This window comes from Rhinolophus sinicus, chromosome 3 (assembly GCF_057876585.1).
Source record: "Rhinolophus sinicus isolate RSI-liver-muscle chromosome 3, RSI-T2T, whole genome shotgun sequence".
Lineage (NCBI taxonomy): Eukaryota > Metazoa > Chordata > Mammalia > Chiroptera > Rhinolophidae > Rhinolophus > Rhinolophus sinicus.
In genome coordinates, this window is record NC_142503.1 from 172,978,179 (window position 1) to 173,000,846 (window position 22,668).

At 40.1% G+C, this 22,668-nt stretch overlaps 2 protein-coding genes across 2 annotated transcripts in view; one reads left to right on the top strand and one right to left on the bottom strand.

The window, feature by feature from the left end:
• ARG2 (arginase 2) overlaps positions 1-3,183 on the top strand; it is a 28,260-nt gene extending 25,077 nt beyond the window's left edge. The window contains exons 7-8 of the mRNA XM_019733334.3: positions 251-387; positions 2,715-3,183. Coding sequence (XP_019588893.3) covers positions 251-387; positions 2,715-2,920 — 343 coding nt within the window. The 3' untranslated portion in view covers positions 2,921-3,183. The remainder of the gene's footprint in view (positions 1-250; positions 388-2,714) is intronic.
• On the bottom strand, positions 3,149-22,668 carry VTI1B (vesicle transport through interaction with t-SNAREs 1B). The gene is made up of 6 exons (XM_019733336.3): positions 22,388-22,668; positions 12,060-12,118; positions 9,355-9,546; positions 6,872-7,045; positions 5,240-5,301; positions 3,149-3,469 (listed from the first exon to the last, which is right to left on the bottom strand). The coding sequence occupies exons 1-6, from the start codon at positions 22,500-22,502 to the stop codon at positions 3,373-3,375; spliced, it is 699 nt and encodes a 232-aa protein (XP_019588895.1). The 5' UTR covers positions 22,503-22,668; the 3' UTR covers positions 3,149-3,372.

Consider the following 22,668-nt stretch of genomic DNA (forward strand, 5'->3'; position numbering starts at 1 on the left):
GAGGCTCTAATGCCCAGGGTAAGTCAGAAATATAACTTGAGTTAGTCTGTCTGAGGCACAGAAAACAACTGGCAAATGAAGTGGTATATAGGAAGCTAATACGCAAATACTCAGTAATTTTCAGAATAGGAAACTCGGAAGTCTGTATTAACAAAGTACCAGGACTAACAGCAACAAAATCAAGGAGTTGCAACTGTAGGAAGGCTGTGTTCAGGCACAACCAAATGACTCTTATCCTCCTCCTTTCAAGAAGACAGAGGCCAATCCATCTGAGTTTTGATATTGATGCATTTGACCCTACACTGGCTCCAGCCACAGGAACCCCTGTTGTTGGGGGACTGACCTATCGAGAAGGCATGTATATTACTGAGGAAATACACAATACAGGTAAGTAGTGATCAACCTATTCATTACATAAGTAAATATGCTCAATCTTCTTACCTGCCAAGGGGATCTTTTCTACTATTCCATGTCACTGTACATTGTTTTTGCTTAAACTTGTTATAGCTAAAAGTTATGCGGTCAGACTAATAAAGGATAGTCATTTAGATACATGTTTGGATCTGGCTCATACCAAAATATTCTAAGGTAATATTTAATTAAACATTGTTTATGTCTACTTAAACACTTACTAAATATTAAGAATAACCTGCCACACTGATGTACTTCTTTGCATCTGAATTGTCTAAAAGCAGAGTAAGATGAAAAGGCAAGGCCAAGTAGCTATAATTTTTACCCTGACATTAAGAGGCTGGTTAACCGGGAATTGGGAATGTGGAGTTAAAGCTTCTCTTGATGATACTTCAAAGCTGTAATATCTTGGGTCCTTTCATATAGGATAAGTCTTATACTAGCATTTATCTATTGGAGCTCTAATGTAGGGATACTGGAAGATAAATGGCTGACAGAAAGATTAGTAAGGTGAATGCTAGTTATCAAGAGTGGCTACCAATGGGTTACTGTCCTAAAACGCATTCTGGCTTGCAAACAGTTTCCAATTGTCAGAAAGCTCTGGTTTTAAGCTTACTTTTTAAATGATCTTTAATTGCAAAATTTAAACAACTATCAAATGATACTTCAATACCATCTCATGAAACTGGAGTCTAAATAGCATAGAGACCCCAGACTGAAAGGTCTAAGGCTATAGGAAAGCCCTGACTAGTTGGGATGGACATGGAAATTGAGAAATAAATGGTGTCCCTGGCTCTGGAGCCTACTAGACTCTTAGACACTACAGAAAGGAAAAGAATGCTTGTCTCTCAGATCTGACAATAGCAAAGTAGTCTTATTCTCAGACCCAGACAGCTGTTAACTGTCCTCAGATTAGTGGCCAGTGAACCTGGGAGTTCAATCCTTCATTTTGGTTCCCGTGACACCACTGGAGCCAGGGGTCAGTAATGTCTAGCACTTAAGACAGGGCAATGGTCGTAACTTGTCCCTCTCTCCCCTGCTGCAATTATTACTCTATTCCCAAAGACTCTGTCATGATACTGTCAACTAGATACACATAGCTGTTTGCTTAAACTAATTTAAAGGGTGCCAAGAATCTGGAAGCATGGGTGATAGATATTTTTAATAGCTCAAACCCTCTTGATTACTTCTGGGCTATGCTAACGGCCCCGGTTAAGTCAGTGCAAATCAGACACAGATGCATGTGCAGGAATTGGAAATGTGACAGTAACGTGCCTGCTTGCCCAGTTTTGCACAGTGCACTGAACTGTGCATTGCTAGTAAGAGAAGGCACACCGAAGGAATGTAATGGCGGTGAACGTATCATGTACTATAATGAAATATCAATAAACCATTAGGTATATTCACCCACGTTTCCAGGCTTCATGGCCACTCTAAATATTCTGATACTTATATTCTCAAATATTAGTTTGTTCAGATAACTCTTGAAGAGGTAGATTAATTTCACCCAGAATAACCAACTACAAACTTAACTACCCCAGAGAAGTGGGAGTGTGATTCGGGGGAGTGGGCAGTAGAGGGGAGGTCTGGATAGGTTCTTTTGGTTTAATCTTCATACCTCATACCCTTTGGCACAAGTTCTCAAACAATCATAGAAGGTAACTGGAGTCCAAGGTAAACAAAGTATGGCTAACTCTTCCCTTGAGCAAGTACAAGATATTGGGTCAGTCTAATGGGAGTCCTAAAAACTGTCAGACGTGGAAGCTGCCCTCAGAGCTCAGACCTGCAGGGGTGCGAGTAAGATATACAGTAATAACTACTTCAGGGCACGTAGTGCGTTGAGAGATACAGATACAGTGCCTGAGTTCAAAGTGGAAACAGAGCTCTGGCTAGTGATAAGTGGGAGATCTCCTCTTCACAATACATGCAGGCAGGCATCTGGAAGTTTCCTTAATACCAGAAATGGTGCACATTTCCCCGACAAGTAGGTTGGAAAGTCCTTGCCCCACCTACCCCAAGCTCTTTTCCTTATTCTATCCAGAAAGCCTGACAGCTATGCCTTTTATGTTAGCTGAACAGGGATGATTGATTTTATTATTAAGAGTTTCTTTCAATCCTACTCTACCGGTGTTTTAATAAATTCATGCCCGAGAGGATGAGGCATAAGGGGCTTCCTGACAGTGGATAATTTCACAGTAGAAAATGACTTTTAACCTTGGCTTATTCTGTCTAGGTGGGATGACCCTCATCGAAAGTAGCAGCTAGGGAATTTTCTGAGGTTCCATGGTCATCCTTTCTTTCAGGGTTGCTGTCAGCACTGGATCTTGTTGAAGTCAATCCTCAGTTGGCCGCTTCAGAGGAAGAAGCCAAGGCTACAGCCGGCCTGGCCGTGGACGTGATTGCTTCAAGTTTTGGTCAGACAAGGGAGGGAGGGCATCATGTCTATGACCAACTTCCTACTCCCAGTTCACCAGATGAATCAGAAACTGAAGAACGTGTAAGAATTTAGGAAATCCTGTGTGCTGACACAGGTCCGTCACAATGGGCATTCCAGAGTTGTGGGCGTGTGAGGGGACAGATACCACACGATCGATCGTGTGGGTCAGTACTGCCTTAACGAGAACATCTGTGCATTCTCACAATTGTCAAGTTTCTTTTTCCTCTCCATTTTGGTGACCAATAATACTGCTGTAATGTACTTGCTTTTTGTAGTTCACAGGGTATTACTATGTAAATGTAAAGAAGTCATAAAGAGCATTTATTACCTTGGTATATCACACTTGCCTTGGTGCTGTTGCTTCACATTTAACTGGCTTTCCGTCTCCCCCCTCCTCCCAGTCTGGCCACACAGTGCATCCTGGAGCTGTTAGCTCACAGCAGCAAGAGGCTTATTCCACGTCTCCAACACCATTCATTCACAGGGTCCAAGTTCTGGTCCACAAACGCTTCCCAGTTGGAAGTTCAATGCTTGTGAAAGAATTTGTAGTAAACCAGGCCTCCCAGGATGGCTAGCTCCAGTAAGATGACGATGGAAAGTAGCAGCTTGTTGGTTGTCACTCTACAAAGACAGCCAAGTGAGTAGTCAGAAATCCGGATAACCTTATTTCCATTCTTAACACTTAGAGGTTTGATTTGGGGCTGAGGCTAACTGAATTTCTGTCTGATTACACAGCCACTGAGCAGGAAGTGCACACAGGCACACCTTGGAGATCCTGCACACCCGCTTCCATGGCACTGCAACAGCAAGTCCCATGAAGTGATCTGTGTCCCAGTGCATATGGAAGTTAGGTTTACACTATACTATAGTCTGTTAAGTATGCAATAGCATTATGTCTAAAAACAAATACATACCTCAATTTAAAAATAATTTGTTGCTAAAAAATGCTAACCATCATCTGAGTCTATTAGAAAAACAGCACTAACAGAATTGCTTGACACAAACCTTCGATTTGTAAAAAAATGCAGTATCTGCAAAGTACAGTAATACAAGGGATACCTATATAAGGTTCTTTAGCTTGTAAGTGACAACTTGAAAGCTTCTTTAGCTGTAACTCAGAGAAAACACTACCTCACAGAAATGTTCAAAACTGGGACAATATACAGTGGTACCTCGGTTTTCGAACATCTCTGTTGACAAACATTTTGGTTTATGAATGCCGTAAACCGGAAGTAAATGCTTCGGTTTTTGAACACGACTCAGAAGTTGAATATGTCACACAGCTTTCCCTGAGTGCAAGATCCTGAGGTCTAGCTGTCGGCTGTTTTCGAATGTTTCAGAACTCGTGGATTACGTTCAAAAACCGAGGTACCACTGTATACCAAATGATAGAAATGTTTTTTGATTTTAAAGTGTCTTCAAATAGTTACATCCTCACTTCAAAAATAGCTTTTCTAGGAGGATCCTGTTAGAAAAACAGTAGTAACTATAATATGAAAAAGTATACCATCTCAGAAATCAGGCTGAATTATATTTCAAAGTATAATTATCATTATCTAACTGTATAGAGCTGCACCAGTTATATGCTATAGCTGTGAGCATATGTTGTGAGAGGTTTCTGTGGCAGACCTCCAGTGTTGAAATTTAGTGCCGGGATGGGTCCTAAGAAACCAGAAGCTGGGCAGTACCTCTTTTTCTCTTCCCCCATGAAACCAATAGTTATCTCTATAGACAAAAGTAATCCAGGAGCTTTAAAAAAGTTTGTCTTTTGCTAATACAAAGAAGAATCTCTGGTTCTTATGTTCACTCTAAACTGAAGGTTCCTCCCTACTCCACAAGGAATTTATCACTATTTAGGAAAACCTCACTTTACTGTTAGTTCCATGACTCGGTTGTGGTTTTGTTTCACGCACACTACCCACTTACCCCAAAATCAGCTTCAGTGGCCATACCTCCTTTTTGTCACTGGTTTTGTTGCTGTCAGCACTTATCTCAAGGGTTTTTTTTTAAGTTAACTTCTTGCTAACAAGACAGAATCCCTGTTGCCTCCCATGAAGGGCAGAGCCCAAAACTAAGCAGTAGCAGGAAAACAGTTTCCTAATCAAGTTTTTACAAATATATTTCAAGGAATATGAAGCGCTATTATTTCCACGTGCTGTCTTCTCTAAGAAACATAAGTTAGGATAGAAAGTCCTTCCAGGACAACTTTCCCACTGCTCCAATCAGAGCAGTATATACACTTTTAACAAAAGATTTTGTCTTAGGATATTTAACTATACAATAGTCTTTAGTTTTTCAGCTTTATTAGGACCTTTGCAAGTCACTGTTTAAAGCTTTGACATTTTTAGTTGAAAGACATTAGGGTCAAGAGAAATTATTTTTAAAACTTACTTTCTGGACATTGCGCGGAGAATCTTTCGACTTTTGCTTAAGTTTTCACTTGTGTTTACCAGCTGAGAAGAGAAAACAGCAATTATTTCCCCCTTCTTTCAAAAGTACACACTCTAGAATTTGAACATTCCTAAACTAACAGTGGGCATTAAGGGGTATATGTTTTAAAAACTCCAAGACATCAAACCAATTTAAACGATGGCCTCAGAGTATAAGCAGAAGAAACTGGAAAGATAAAATACTTCACTACTTGTCAAGTAGGCATAGGAATTATTATGTCCCAAGGTTGCTGTGGGGACTCCTGGGACTGAGCTAGACCTTCACCTTGGCTACTCACAGCAGAAAGGCTTCAAGTGTACCTTGCCAATAACTGTGAAGCAACTTAAGATTTGAATTTCATCAGCCAAACTCCAGGAAAGTCTCTTGAGTTACAGTTTGTTTTTGCAGGCTGATGGATTTCCATTCTTGGTATATGGTTATTTTTTCTTTACCCTTTTAAGAGATACTTCCATTGAATTGTGAAAGGAATTAATCTTTTTAAAGCCTTTATAAAAAAAAAAGAAAAAGAAAAACCTTTCTCTTTGGTTGCCTGTTACTAATCTAGATAGCTGGAGGATATTCAACAGATGCCATCTGTCCCCAATCCCCAGTGGCCTTGGTAAGTTGATCTCTCAGCTCATTCCTTGGCTTTTAAATTTGACCAATCCACCTGGTATGTTGAAAAGTCAAAAGCCACAGAATCTGTAAGTTGCCTTCCCCATAGTTTACCCTGAATTCAGTACTTAATTGTGAATTTTCACTCAGGGAAGGGCACTGTTCTGATTTAAGAATGAAGAATTGCAGCTATTAAGATGTATGAGAAAATCATCTCAAATCCCCACACGGAACTAATGTTTTCCTATCCAAGTCTTGCCCACAGTATGTTTTTCAGTTTGGGTTTGCCTCATGCTGTTAAGAATACAGCATTCCACTGGCAAGTTACACTATTTTTTAAATTTCTATGCAGATGTATGAGAAGAAATGAGTTGTTTTTCAGAGCCTCGTAGAGTGATAGTAGATTAGAGGCCCCAATATAGCTATCGTTTGGCCTAACTATTTGTTTTCTTCCCACAATGATCCAGCTTACCCTAGGTAACAGTAAAGAGTTATAGCATAGGATTGAACCTCTATAAATTGTCAGTGGTACTATTTTATAACATGTGGAATACAGGCTTGGCTGTAAATGACAGGAAACTAGGATCTTTTAAGTAGATGATGCTTTCATAAGAATAGCAGAATATTGCACTAGATGTATGAGAAATAAAAATCTCAGATTGGTAATACAGGAATAAAAGGATGGAGTGGCTGCAATCTTATGTTCAATAATCTTCAATAAATGCAGTAATCGGGTTTCTTCAGTCTTTCTTTTTGCCCCCCTTTCCAATGACTTCTAAATCTTAGGGGTAAAATTAATTCCACAGGAGATCGCTCAGCCATGCAAACTAAAAACTGAGAAAAAGCATTAAGAACCTAAACGGTCATATGCCCAGGATTCAGAACTGCTGTAGCTCTTGGCAGTAGTAAGGCATCAGGATTTAATGGACCCGCCTACTTTCCCCACTCCTGCCCCTTTCCCTGTCCACCCAGACTTACTCTATTCTTGGTACGTTCCAACTGCTCACGTTGTTCCCCCAGCTCTTCTATGATTTCTGAGCCAATCTGGTCAGTCTCTGTGGCAATCCGATGAGAACGCTCAATACTCTGGGTGGCCCGGTTCAGGCTGTCAGTGCCTTGCAGAAGCAACGCCCTTTGAGACTGTAGCTGATTCTGACAGGAGTATGGAGGGGAAATGTTTGACTTCTATTATAAGTTCATTACCAGCACAATCCTTAGGACCATTCTTACGTAAGAAGGGATATAGTGTGCAGTAACTTTTATTATTTTAAGACAACCAAAGATGCTAATGAACTGTAAGATCCTGTTTAAGGTCACCACACCTCCGTCTCCACAGCTTGTTACACTTAAGTGAGGCAAGGCATGCAGGACTGAAAACATCAGCATTTTCCTGTGTTCGTGATGAATTAGAACTGGTTCATGTGCTTCCTGAACTAGCAACTTCTGAGAGGCAGTAGCCCAGATTTGGGGTGCACGAGTACCTAAGAATGCATAAAGCCTATAACTTTGATAGGGCAACAAGCAAACCAACTAAACTCTACAATCCTAGAAACGGATTAATTTACCGAAGAGTCCTACCATTGGTACTGAGGATTGAGAGACCATGAATAAGCTATTCATTTGCAGCACATATAGAAATTATTTAGAAGTCTGTGACACTGCCACATTCTGGAAAAAACTGAAGTCGCTACACTCTTGGTAAACCCCAAAACAATTTCACTTCAGGCCACACACAGAAAACAAAAGCTCTGAAGTTGTCCCATTGGTGATTTGCTCTCAAGAAAGGAGGTATGTGGGGCCCAAGTAAGGTGCCCAAGCTGCCCTAAGTTCCCAAGTGCCCTAATTTTCTAAATCCCCACCAAAGGCTTACTCCACCTATAATCCTCAGCACAGAAGGCACGAGACAGAAGTAGCCTTTGTCAGGCCAGAATTAACAATCAGTGACAGACAGGTGCAGCTCTCAGGTCGTAGCTAATCAACACATGCATGCACACATACACACTCACAGGGCCTTACTGAGTAGGTGACGACTAGCACTAGACACCACCACCATGAAGCCCAAAGATGGTTCCCAGACCAAAAGTAACAAGTCTTTTCACTTCATATATGGCTTATGGACCAATGGGTGAGGAGACTAATGAATGAGGTTGACATAAACCCTTTAGCTTGATAGAAGCAGGAATGAGGCTTTTTTGAAAAACCAACCAAAACCAAAGGATGGCAATTTTCAACTGATTGGGCTAAGAAAGGAAAGAACAGTAAGATCACATAACTCAACCCCAGACTTGCAACAACAATTCTACTGCAGGTGGTTATGTACCGTGTTTCCCCAAAAATAAGACCTAGCCGGACAATCAGCTCTCATGCGTCTTTTGGAGCAAAAATTAATATAAAACCCAGTCTTATGTTAGATAAGACCCGTCTTATAGTAAAGTAAGACCGGGTCTTATATTAATTTTTGCTCCAAAAGACGCACGAGAGCTGATTGTCCGGCTAGGTTTTATTTTTGGGGAAACACGATATATCTAAATTGTTTTTACAATTTCTGAAACTAGTAATTCCAAAGCAAAATTATTCTTTGGACTTATCTCTCCTTTGTTTTCGAGGTTTCTTTGGGTATAAATGACCAAAGTCACTTTACACCTCTCATCTCACTTGACAAACTCCACCTGCCGGCCTTTTCACAGGTGAATTCTGCAATGTCAAGCCAGTATCATCTAAATGTCTCTTTAAATGATCATCAGGATACATCATGATATTGTACCATCAGCCTTTCTACATACATGCATCCTGTACATTTCTCTCCCACACTGCTCGCCAGGCCATTTCTACTTTGTACTATGGGCTATAACCCCAAATGCAACACATTAAATTTAATCTTTGTGAAGTTTTATTCCTTTAACCATTTAGCTTCTCAGATAGTTTCAGAATATAGATTTTCGATCTAGTCATTTTTAAAATCAGACTACTGGAGGCTAGAGAGGCAGTCTGGCTCACTTCACAGAGCAAGCCATTAGCCCCTTCTTAAGAAGCATCCTGCCTTCTCTATGGTATCTGGGCTGCTGGGCCATCTTGATACAAATGTAAAGGAAAGCTTGGGTAATTTGATAACAACACTGATAAATTACAAACCTAACTGAATTTTGTGGGCATATGTGAGAAACTGGATTATGGGTCAGAATACAGAGTCCAGGTATAATAATGATAGGTAGCACTTTTGTACCACCACTGCATACGCAGCACTGGCTTTTATACAAAGGATACAAAGAAACGTAAATAAGCATATGGTTTAGAAAGATGTGCATTAAATACAGTAGAGGTAAGGGGAGAAGAGGAATTGCATTCAGGGAAGAGGATAAGGTGGGAAAAATGAGTCTAATTTACACTGTAACATGAACTGTACACCACAATATGGTTAATTCTTGTACCACAGGCTGGGGAAAATTCCAGCTGAAGCTTACCATATGCTCATTCTCTACAGTGTATGTACCATATTTCATGTCTCCTCGGCCCCCGGGTGTGGCTGTCAAAGGTGTGCTTCTCACTTCCCGGTGGAGCTTGGCAAGGTCCTTCCGGTAGGTTCGAAGCTTAGACATCATAGGGTTACGGAAAGATAGGGGTGCATAACGTAGTTCCTCTTCCATCTCTGCCAGCTAGGAAGACAGAAAACAGTGAGTAGACATCCTGGTTCTTTTCTGTCTCATTGGGCATATGTGTAGTCTGGACTAATCAAACCACAAACAAGCCCAAATAAGTACTCAACCATATGCTCCCCAAAGGCAGGGACCACATGTGACATATTCATTACTCTGAGCGTCTGTCTACACAGTGCCCAGCAAGCACAGAACAGGCATCAAAACTAAGGTGTTGAATGAGTGAAAAACTAACAAGCACCTTATAGCTTATTAAACATTTTTATATGCATTTGCATTTAATCTTCATAACAAATCAATAAGGTAGGTAATACTACTGTTGTTTCCCCAAAAATAAGACCTAGCCTTATTTAAGACCGGGTCTTTATAATATAACATAATATATTTAATATAATACCGTGTCTCATAATTTTTGCTCCAAAAGACACATTAGAGCTGATTGTCTGGCAAGGTCTTATTTTTGGGGAAACACAGTATTTCTATTTTATATTATAAGACTTGAAGAAACCTCAAGGTTAGACCATAAAAGAAATCAGGATTCAAAATCTGCAAATTCCCCTTTTCAGTACACCAAGTTCTCAGCGTGTTATGGTTCAGATGCTGTCACGAAGCACTCAGGCTACCGTACTAAAAATGACAGGGGTCTGGCATCAAGGTTAGTCCCTTCCTCCTCTCTGAATATCTGCTTGTCTCCACGTCAGAGATAACCATGGGTCCAAATCAGATTTCCATTTTTCTGAGATAAGTGAAACATAAACCTAGACATGTTCACAAGCAGCCATAAATTATTTTCATCTGCCTAGGATGGCCAGAGTAGGATTGGTTAATTTTGCTAAGTTCAAAGAAAAAGTAAGCACCAAACAAATAAATTGATATTAGCTAACAGGTTTTTTTAAATGCTACCAGTATGTTAACCAAAAAAAAAAAAAAAAAGAGACTGGCTTTGTAACAGGTATGGATATGCTCAGCTATACACAGGAATTAAGAAGTTTCCATTATGGGGCTGGCCCGGTGGCTCAGGCCATTGGAGCTCCGTGCTCCTAACTCCGAAGGCTGCCGGTTCGATTCCCACATGGGCCAGTGGGCTCTCAACCACAAGGTTGCCAACTCCTCAAGTCCCGCAAGGGATGGTGGGTTCTGCCCCCTGCAACTAAGATTGAACACGGCACCTTGAGCTGAGCTGCCACTGAGCTCCAGGATGGCTCAGTTGGTTGGAGCGCATCCTCTCAACCATAAGGTTGCCGGTTCAACTCCCTCAAGGGATGGTGGGCTGTGCCCCCTGCAACTAGCAACGGCAACTGGACCTGGAGCTGAGCTGCGCTCTCCACAATTAATATTGAAAGGAGAACAACTTGAAGCTGAATGGCAACCTTCACAACTAAGATTGAAGGGACAACTTGACTTGGAAAACAAGTTGTGGAAGTACACACTGTTCCCCAATAAAGTCCTGTTCCCCTTCCCCAATAAAAAAAAAAAGAAGTTTCCTTATGAATGAGATGGTTTCCACAGGCTGGTGGCCTGATCCTTCTTAAAACGGATCTGCCACAGAGAAACGGATGCAGACAAGCTTAACTTCTCAGAACTTCGTTGGGATAGGCTGCCTGTGAAGAAAGCCTGGGGAAAGGCCGGCAGGTGGAGTTTGTTAAGTGAGATGAGAGGTGTAAAGTGACTTTGGTCATTTATACCTAAAGAAACCTCGAAAACAAAACGGGGGAGATAAGTCCAAAGAATAATTTTGCTTTAAAATCATTAGTTTCAGAAATTGTGAAAACAATTTAGATATATCGTGTTTCCCCGAAAACAAGTTGTTTTTCAACATACAAGAAGGATGTTCTCTGGTTTAAAAAGAATTTTTCTTCTCAGTCTACTCTGGGGCAGCAAACACTAGGGGCAACTATTTCTGCAGAGTACTACTGGGGACGTGGATTTTCGCCCCAATCTCCTGAATGGGTTGAGAGCATAATGGAGACAGGACTCTTCTAATAGGTAAGAGCAAAGTTTGTTTTCTTAAAGCCAAGATTAAGAGAGAAGCAGTTAAACTGCTCAGCAACCTGGGCCCACTTCTGACAGCTTTGGGTCCTGACTGGGAACTCATCCATCCATGCATGTCTTGCCTAAGGACCAAATCCAGCCATGCTATATTTCAAAACAGAAGGAATGTGGCTGGAACCACCTCTGAGCTACATTTTCTGTGACAGTAAGTTTAACAAAGAATATAATGGCCAGCTTTTAAAATGAGATTTTAAAAGACCACCCAGGTAAAGGTGCCCTTATGACTCACCTCAGGAATGTACTATCAAAGTCTCATTTCAGGAGAATCTGAGCTGTACCCATTTGTGTTTGTTAACTCCCCCAACACCCACCCCCATCAACTGGCCTCCTTTAGTAAGAAATGATCAAAATCAGGATCAATAGGCAGGAGCAGTTAATCTGTGACCAGGTCATAAGCATTACTTTTGGAGAAGATGAACACCGGGTAGGAGAAGAAATAAGGCCTTGCCGTCTATTCTCACCGTTTCATTTGCTTCCTGTTGCTTTTCATCAAAATCTCTGATCAACTTCTTCTTCTCTTCTGAAAAAGACAGACAAGTTTCAAACCAGTCCTGCTTCCATACATTTGTAGAGGCTATTCCCTCTGCTTAGAATAGACTCTCCACTCCTCTCCTGTTGGGAGTGGTAGTACTTAATCGTTCCAAAAGGCACTTAGAAATGTATGGGAACTCGTTATCACAATGACTAGCGTAAAGGGAGAGGGAGGGTATTACTACTGGTACTTAGTACCCAGGGAACAAGAATATCCATACTTGGGACTGTCCTGCATAACAGTTATCTGGCCCCAAAGGCCAATAGTGTACCTACTAAGAAACGCTATAAGTCTCAGTTAATCATTCTCAATACCCCCTCCATCCTAACAGGGACGAGGCACACTTTCAAGAATAAGAATGTTTAACAACATTGTTTCTGTGAAATCCTTGTCCCCACTTTCACCCACACTATGAATCACTTCTCTTTTTAACCCTTACCCACTGCTTTTCTGCAAAACAAATTCAAAACCCACCTACTCTGCTTGCCAGGGAGGCTGCATGGTATGGCACATGTTTCTCAGACATACCCACTGGTAGTGGCATGAGAAATGCTGCAAATACCACTCACTCACATGGTAAGAAAACCACTCCCTTTCAATTCTTTTTTTTTTAATTAAAGTTTATTGGGTGACAATTGTTAGTAAAGTTATATAAGTTTCAGGTGTACAATTCTGTATTACATCATCTATAAATCCCATTGTGTGCTCACCACCCAGAGTCAGTTCTCCTTCCATCACCATCTATTTGATCCCCTTTACCCTTCAATTGTTTCAGTCCTTCGCATCATGCCATTTTGGTGTTAGTATGTCTTTAATACCTAAAAATTACTACTCTCCCCTTTTAACAAAATAGAAGCGCCTTCAGCTTCAAAGCAATTAACATCTAACTAAAACAGCATTGTTTTGCCTTCCCTGTATTTTTTCTGATTATTTAGATCTACAGATTTTTCATATAAAGTAGGATATAAAACCTCCTTTTTAAATAACTTCATGTATTAAATAATTATATTTTACATGAAATAAGTTGATATAAATAAAATGATTAATAGTAAAAATGGTACTTGGACATGGCAAAAATAACGAAGGGAGTAATGCTGTCACAGGTAAACGTGTACAGGGAGATCTGGTGAGTCAAGTGATTTAGATTCTGGTCCTAGCTTTGGGCTTGAATCAACATGTAAGCTTGGATAATTCTCTTCGTCTTTTGACCTGATCTCCTTCCTTGTCTATAAAGTGAGGAGGTAGGTCATCCCTTCATATCTAAAAGCAAAAATAGCCCTATTTATGAGGAACTTGATTTTTAATAATGTATACATACATTCAAACAAATGTTCACCCTGGAAATCTATACAGAATCCTCTTATTACCACGTAGTTACCAATTGCTTACACTATTTTTTGAACTCATCTTTGGAATTACCTTCACAATCTGAGGATAGTCTTCTTTTAATTGTGGCAAAACATATATATATATATATATATATGTATGTGTGTGTGTGTGTGTATATATATATATATATATATATATATATATAAAACATATATACACGCACATCATAAAATTTACCATTTTTAAGTATACAGTTAAATGGCATTAAGTACATTCACAGAGTTGTACAACCATCACCACTCTCTGTCTCCAAAACCTTTTCATCATCCCAAACAGAAACTCCGTATTCATTAAACACTAACTCTCATTTCCCTCCCCCCCACCCCCACCGACTCCGGTAACCACCATTCTACCTTCTGTGTCTGTGAATTTTACTACTCCAGGCCCCTCATATAAGAGGAATCATATAATAGTTATCCTTTTGTGTCTGGCTTAGTTCAGTTAGCATAATGTCTCCAAGGTTCATCCACATTGTAGCATGTATGGGGACACAGTCTTTTTTAACTAAAAAGAAATTTATTATTAGTTTCAGGTGGGGACATGGTCTTTTAAAGCTATGTATTTTTCATTCAACGTGGCTCCTAAGTGTAAGCCAGCACTTCCATCAACAGAAGAAAGAGCAATTTTTTCTAATGCCAAAGAAAACAGCTGAGTTGGGCTCATGGAGGGATGGCACGTGAGTACTCAATATGCTGCCCTAAAATTTTCTTGGATAATTTTGTTTATCTTGATTTCATCTTAAGCCTTGACTTTCGAACCTAATCCCATTTGTATGTGATATAATACCATTATTGTGCTTTACATTGATTTACCTTATGTTAATCACAAAAGCACCTAGTATATCAGTTGTCTGCTGCTTTTTAAATGATTATAAATCATTTTGGGTATGTACATTCTCAACCTGAGATCAAGCTCCTCCAGAACAGGGAAATTTACTTTTTCTTTTATAGCTCCCATAGCTCTGGAACTTTAAACCTCACAACGTTCCCTTTACTATGCCTCATTCATTGTCATGTGACATTCCCTTAATGTACAAAAGACACTCCAGGTGAACTATTTCTCACTCCACACAGCCCAGGGTTTGTTGTTAAAACACACACACACACACACACAAAACAGAAGAAAGTTCAGCCATGGCAAATGGTCTGCATCTTGACCATCCTGATGTAACTGAAATAAGCACCAAAGCAGCGGTTACTATCCCTGACTGGGCGGTGTTTTCAGCCACCAGCAGTGAAGTAGTATCTGCAATCAAGAATGGCTACTTCCACGAAGAAGCATCATATTATTGTGTAACAAGCTGTCCTAACAGTGCTGAATGCCATCGCTCCTCTGTACCGGCCCTCCTCCAAACTCAAGCACACTCACTCCTGGTCCAAGCCAGGCAGGATGAAGAAGTCTGTATAAAAGTGCATCCCCTTCCTAGCTCCCATGTTTCTACAACTCTGGTAGTCATAAAGTCTCCCTCCATACTCTTCCTTTGTTAAATGATATGAAAATCTGCATTCTTAAGAAGCAAATTCTGGAATGATTCAAAGAAAGGGCCACATAATAAGCATAGGAAGAAAAGAGGTAGCCCACAGAATCGTCACCCTTTCAGTAACTTACCTGCATGATTCTGTTATTCTTAGCCTTTTTGGAGTTGGAATACTCTACTCTCTGATTTCAGAAGACACATTCTCCTAAGAGTGTTATAGCTTATGTACTTTTAAAAGAAACATACTCCCTATGAAAACAATTTGAAGAACTTCACCACATTATGAGATCCTTTACGTAATCCTAACATTAAAAAAGAAAAAAAACCCTTTGAAATCATCCCTTCTGAGGAAGTCAGAGAGGCAGATATCTAAAGGTTCAAAAGAGACTGAATCCTACCCAACTGAGCGGTACCAGTAGCTGCGTCTTTATATTTCAGTCACAGAATTGTGAAACCAATGAACGCTGGCTCTCAGGTGAACCCCCGAGATCATCCATCCATCCAGGCTAACCTCATTTTACAGTTGAGGAAATTAGAGCCCGGAGAAAATGCCTTCCCTAAGGGCATATAGGAGTAAATGTATGGCAACACTAGTTTCAGAACGCAAGTCTGACTCCCAATCCAATGTTTCTATACATTATACCATGTGTCCCTGAAAATAAGACCTAGCTGTACAATCAGCTCTAATGCGTCTTTTGGAGCAAAAATTAATGTAAGACTGGGTCTCATTATATTATGTAAGATCCGGTCTTATAGTAAAATAAGTTAAAAGAAATAATAAACATAACAAGCACTTGGCAAATGCCAGGTATATTAAAGGTTCAATAAATAGTAACTACCATTATTTTTTAAAGTAAGTCCTTAGGTAGGAAAAACTAAGATTCACCAAAAAATATGAAGAGTGTTGGAAAAATTAAAATTCTGCAGTCATTGATTTTTACCAAACTGCTGCATAGGGTCCTCCATAGTGATTATTTTCTGGTTCTCAAAATAATGCGATCTTATGTACAGATATTGAAACTTAAATGAATCAAAATGGAAAACTCAATAATTTTACAATATTTATGAAGACATGTGAAGAGATGTCTTCGGGTGCTACAAAACCAAAACTAAAATCATAACTATAGGTGCTTAGAAGTGTTACTGGGACAAGAATTTATAGCAATCTGAGGTATCTGGAGAGACCTTTTCAGATGCTGCAAAACTAAGACTACAAATTATGGCTGTAGGTGCTTAATGTAATATTAAATGGATTAATAATGATCACATATGCTAAAGGATTATCACTGCTATACAAACATCCTAAAACAGTACACAGGTGTCTGTTAGCTATCCTTTGTTTTAATAGATGTATATATCCACTTTAAAAGTGATGAAACGTGGAAAACATGGTAGAACACAAATACAATCACAACTCCTTTCAGCACCCAATCATATACAGTGGTACCTCAGTTTTCGAACGTCTCCATTTACGAACATTTCAGTGTAGGAACGCCGTAAATTTTATAGATCTATGGTATCATTAGACAGTAAAATTCACGCTAAATTTGCTGTTTTAGGGGTTGATTTTAAAGGTCTGGAATGGATTAATCCATTTTGCATTACTTTCTATGGGGAAACCGTGCCTCAGTTTTCGAACATTTCAGAACTCGAACGGTCTTCCGGAATGGAATACGTTCGAAAACCGAGGTATCACTGTATTATCAATATTTTCTTCCCAACAATCCACAGTACTTATATGATCATTCAACAAATATTTATGAAGCACCTAGTTCTAGGTGCTTAGGATACATAATAAACAAATCAGACAAAATATCGAGTTTATGACAGAAAAGGAGGGAACAATTCCAAACTCTTTTATGAGGTCAGCATTACATTGGTACCCAAACTAGACAAGGGCACTACAAGTAAAGGAAATTACAGGCCAACATCCCTGAACACAGATGCAAAAATCCTCAACAAAATATTAGCAAACTGAAATCAACAATACATTAATAGGATCACACATTATGATCAAGTGGGATTTATTCCAGACAAGCAAGGATGGTTCAATATCCACAAATCAATCAGTGTGATACACATGAACAAAATGAAGGATAAAAATCACATGATCATTTCAATACAGGAAAAGCATTTGACAAAATTAAACATCCATCTATGATAAAAAACTTTTAACAAAGTGAATCTAGAGGGAACATATCTCAATATAATAAAGGCCATATATGACAAGCCCATAGTTAACATCATACTCAACAGTGAAAAGCTTTCAGGAACAAGATACAGATGCTCACTCTCACCACTCATTTGATATTTGGTGACTAAAAGTGAAGTGTTCTGTGTGAATAGTGAAGGACACACACAGAAAAGAAACACACAAGAAGAGGGACTGGGTTTTTCCCTATACAGGAGAGAAAGACATCAGGGGGAAACACTGGGTTTTCCTAATATGTACATTTTCCCATTGTATGTTCTTGGCTTCTTTGTCATAAATTAATTGACTACATATGTGTGGGTTTATTTCTGCTCTCTATTCTCTTTGTGTCTGTTTTTATGCCAGTACCATACCATTTTGATTACTACAGTTTTGTAATATAGTTTGAAGTCAGGAAGTGTGATGTCTCCAGCTTTGTCTTTCTCAAAATTTCTTTGGCTAATCAAGGTATTTTGGGGTTCCATACAAATTTTTGGATTGGTTTGTTCTATTTCTAGATCACATAGACATGATCAAGTATTGACTCCATCTCTAGCCCCACTCCCCTGTCTGGAGAAGTAGTGAGCAGGGTTAAAAATGCAAGCTTCTAATCATGGGTTGGTCTTTCTGGTGACCAGCCCCCATCCAGGAGTTACCTACGAGCTCACCCAGAATTGCCAAAAGATATTCCTAATGCTCTTATCACTTAGGAATTTACAAGGGTTTTAGGAGCCCTGTGTCAAAGAGCAAATATTACAACAAGAGATGCTCCCAATATTGTTATCATTTAGGAAATCACAAAGGTTTTAGTTCTGTGCCAGGAACTGGGGTAGAGACCAATGTATATTTTTTTCTATTATCCCACAGGAAAGGACAGTCTCTTCACTAAATGGTGTTAGGAAATCTTGACAACCACATGCAAAAGATGAAACTGGATCACTATCTAACACAACACACAAAAATTAATTCAAAGTAGATTAAAGAGTTGAACATAAGACCTGAAACCATAAAACTCCTAGAAACTCCTAGAAGAAAACAGGTCTTGACCTCGGTCCTGGCTACGGTTTTTGGGTTAGATACCAAAAATAAAGGCAACAAAAGCAAAAATTAACAAACTAAAAAGCTTCTGCACAACAGAGGAAATGAACAATAAAATGAAAAGACAACTTACCAAATAGGAGAAAATATTTGCAAAACATACATCTGACAAGGGATTAATATCCAAAACATGTAAAAAACTCATACAACTCAATAGCAAAAAAACAAACAATCCAATTAAAAAATGGGCAGAGGATCTGAATAGACATTTTCCCAAAGAAGACATACAGATGGCCAACAGATATATGAAAACGTGCTCAACATCACTAATCATCAGGGAAATGCAAATCAAAACCAGAATGAGATATCACCACACCTGTTTGAATGGCTATCATCAGAAAGACAAATAAGTGTTGGCAAGGATATGGAGAAAATATGGAGTCTATGTTCTAGCTCAGAGACGTTCAAACTTGATAAGCATCAGAAATCCCCTGGAGGGCTGTTAAAAACAGATTGTTAGAACAGTTAATAATTAAATGATTGGGTGAGACCCAAGAATCTGCATTTCTAACGATCGCAGATGATGCTGGTTCAGGGGACCACCCTTTGAAAACCACTGTGGTAGTAAAAGGAAGATAAATAATATATTATAATACATATTTACATCATAAATATGTAAAGTCTCTAGTATGTTAGAACATAAGTGCTCTAGAAAAAATGGGAAAGTAGAGCACAGTGAGAGTAGCATGTTTTATTTAAATAAAATATCCCATTTCCGGTATAATAATAACAATGGCTAACTGCTCTTACTATTGTCAGGCAGTATTCAAAGTGCTTTACATACATTAACTCATTTAATTCTCATAAAACCCCTATGAAATAAATACTGTGATTTGTCCTCATTTTGCAGGGGAAACTAGTTAGGGTAAAGTAAGTTGTCCAAGGTCACACAGCTCTAAGAAGAGGATCTAAGATTTGAACCTAGGCAGTCTGGCTCTAGAATCCTTGCTGTTATATATTACACTACACTGTCTCTCAATTCACATGGTATCTTCTTCATAAAGGCTATTTGTAATGGCAGGAGAAGAAATATCTTGTCAGGCTAGAATGGACATATGTTATGCTCTCTATTCTATAAACACCATCGATGTTCTTATCTACAACCTAAACAAGCTGGCTTCTACTCTTATATTTATTCAAGTTCTTCGTTCACTCAATTGACCAAATGAGAAAATGCAGACACCCTTGAATATTCCTCCTTCACTCCCCAGGTCCAATCAGTCTGGTTAATTTCTGCTCCGAATCACCTCCTGGATTTAGGACTCTCTAGATTCCCATGTTACCTAGACAACTGCCATAAAGGCTCCTAACATGGTCCAGTTTCCAGGCTCCTGTGCCTCTCCTTTGTCCTCTACTCAGCCACGAGCATTCTCCTTCTAAAATAAAGACCATACTAGTCAGATACTTAAAATCCTTAACTGATTCTCCACCTCGGGTACACATGTCTTAATGTGACACTTAGGTCCCTTCAAGATCTGGCTTGTCTCACTTTCCTCATCTACTACGACTCTCCCACATATCCACAGCTCCAGTCACAGTTATGAGTATTCCATATTTTATTCCTTTGTTGCCTCTTCCCATTTCCTCTTTGTCGGGCACACTCCCATTCAACCACTTACACTCAGTTCGAAGTTCCCCTTTCCACAAAGCTTCCCTCTCGCTCCCCCACACCCAAGTTGTTAGCCTTTTTTTCAGGTCTCTTATTTTGGGGCTCACCACACACTTTGTTGTAAATTTGCTCCCATTTAAGGCAAGAACTCTCTCTCGGACCTCCTTAGGGCCGAGGAGAGTGAACGATACATAATAATTCTCAATGTTTATTGAAAAATGACTGCATTCAATTACAATGCATAAGCTAAATGCAAGGACTGTGTTATGGGTATTATTTAGTGGCTAATAATTCATGATGGAAATTAAAGCTCTGGAAACCTATGAAGTAGTCCTAGAATTAGAAAAAAAGGATTCAGAGGTGAGGCCCAGTGTGTTTGCTTAATTAAATTCCATTTAGTCCACAAATATTTATTGAAAAGTGTGAACAGGTAATGAATGAGATTGAAAGCTGTTGAAATTCTTATTACAACCTGGGGATATGTGTACATTGTATTTACTTACCCACTGAACAACTAAGTCTGTTACCAGCAACTTGTGTTAGAGTATTGGTGTTTGGGTAAAAATTCACACCGTTTTGATTGTCCTCTTTGCAGAAATGAGAAAAGGTTAGGTAGATGACAAAGGTGAATATAACTAACTATTTTTCAAACAGAATGCATCATTTAGCCTCACAGAAATGGATATTGCAAAATTTAATTCAGCACCAAGTTGAAAAAACAGTATTTTTCAACCATGTTAATCAGATCGCATCACTCTCCTGCTCCATACCTTTTAACTGCATCCCATCTCATTCAGAAAAAGATGTAAATCTTTCACCATGGTCTACAAGGCCCCACATGATCAGGCCTGCCTACCTCTTTCCAGTCTCATCTACTAGCACTATCTCCTTTGCTCATTCCACCTCAAACACACTGGCCTTCTTGCTCTTCCTAGAACATACCAAGCTCATTTTTGCTTAAGGACCTTTGGCAAGAGCTATTCCGTCCTGTTGACACTCACTTCTCCCAGATTTTTGCATGGTTTACTCCCTTACTTCATTCAAGTCTGCTCAAATGACATCTTTTCAAAGAGGCCTTTCACGGCCACCCTATTTAAAATTAGAGCGCCCCTTCCCTCTATTCCTTTGCCCTGCTTTATTTTTCCTGTACAGGCGTACCTTGGAGATACTGCGGATTGGGTTCCAGACCACCGCAACAAAGAGTGTATCACAATAAAGTGAGTCGTAATCTTTTTGCAGGTGGAGGGTCTTGCCTTCAGTTTGTAAAAAAACGCAACATCTGTGAAGCACAGTAAAGCGCAATGAAACAAGATATGCCTGTGTTGTCATTAACACCGCCTCTTAATATTTATGTATTATCATCAACCCACTAAAAAGGGGATTTGTAAGTCTTTTCAACATTTTGAAAAGTAACCTGCTGTATTAACAACATGTAGGGCAGTGCCTGGTACAGAGTAACCTCTCCCAATAAATACATGTTAAACAAACGTTATCTATTTCATTTTCCAGTCATTCAAGTCCTAGGACCTTGGGTATCTCACAGAGCTAATACTCAAGCTCTGACCCTTAAATGAAAACAATAAAACAAAGTCTTATCTGCCTTGCCATCAAGATCTAGTTCGTTCTGAGACAAAGACCTGCGTATGCTTCCTATGGATTTAACTCAGGGGTGTCCAAACTGCGGCCCGTGGGCCAACTGCAGCCCGCAATCCATTTTTAATTGGCCCGCAGCAAATTCCAAAAATATATTTAGCTTACTTAAATAAACCAGGTGAGGCAACACGTACTTCACTTCAACTGAGTGGCCCGGCTGTTTGTGTATTTTACCGCATATGGCCCTTGGTGAGAAACGTTGAAAAAAGTTTGGACACCCCTGATTTAACTGGACGACTCTAGCTTACTCCAGACAAAGCCTGCAGCAACCTGAATTTTGAAATCAAGGGGCACGAAACAGTCTAAGCAGAACGTAAAAGGACCACATCTAAACGCCACAATCCTGATTTTAAAGACCAATTCCTCAAAACTGATATTTACCAACCCCCAAAGTTATGATTCCTTTGGGTTCTTAACCCTTTTAGTGCTACGGATCCTTTGCCAGTGTGGTGAAAACTATGGACCTCTTCTGAGAATAATCTTCTAAATGCATAAAACAAAACACAGACAGCTTCAAAAGCAAACACTTTTACTGAAATACAGGACTGCAGATTTAAAGTCTCCTATGCTCTTCATGCCAAAGTGAAAATAAGACGAGAAAATTTTGCAGGCTACAGGAGGATCAAGAATCCCAAGGAAACGACACTCCCAGGTCCATCCCTGAGCACCCTAAGAGGCAGCAGGGAGATGCTGGGCGCCGGGACCCAGCCAACTTTAGGGGGCGTGTTTGAAGATAAGGAGCGGAAAGAAGAGGACCCAGGTCTGGAAGAAGAGCGGGAGTTTTTCCTCCCTGAACGCGCAGGGCCGCGTTCCCCACGGCTCGGCCCGCCCCTGCCTCACCTGTCCCTGCAGTGCCCAGGAGCCGCTCCGGCACCGCTCGTAGGTCTTCATAGAGGCCGCGGAAGATCTCATGCAATTTCTCGAAATGCTCGGAGGAGGCGGCGGAGGTAGCCATGGCGCAGGCCGCGCGCTCCAGCAGCGGCCGCGGAGATTCTGGGCCCGGGGCCCGCTCCTACCCCGGCGGTCAGCCACCTAGCCCCGCAGGCATCACGGCGACCCCAGCCACCGCCACCGCCACCCTGGACCAGGCGCTTCCGGGGCCGCGGCGGGGTCCTCCAGAG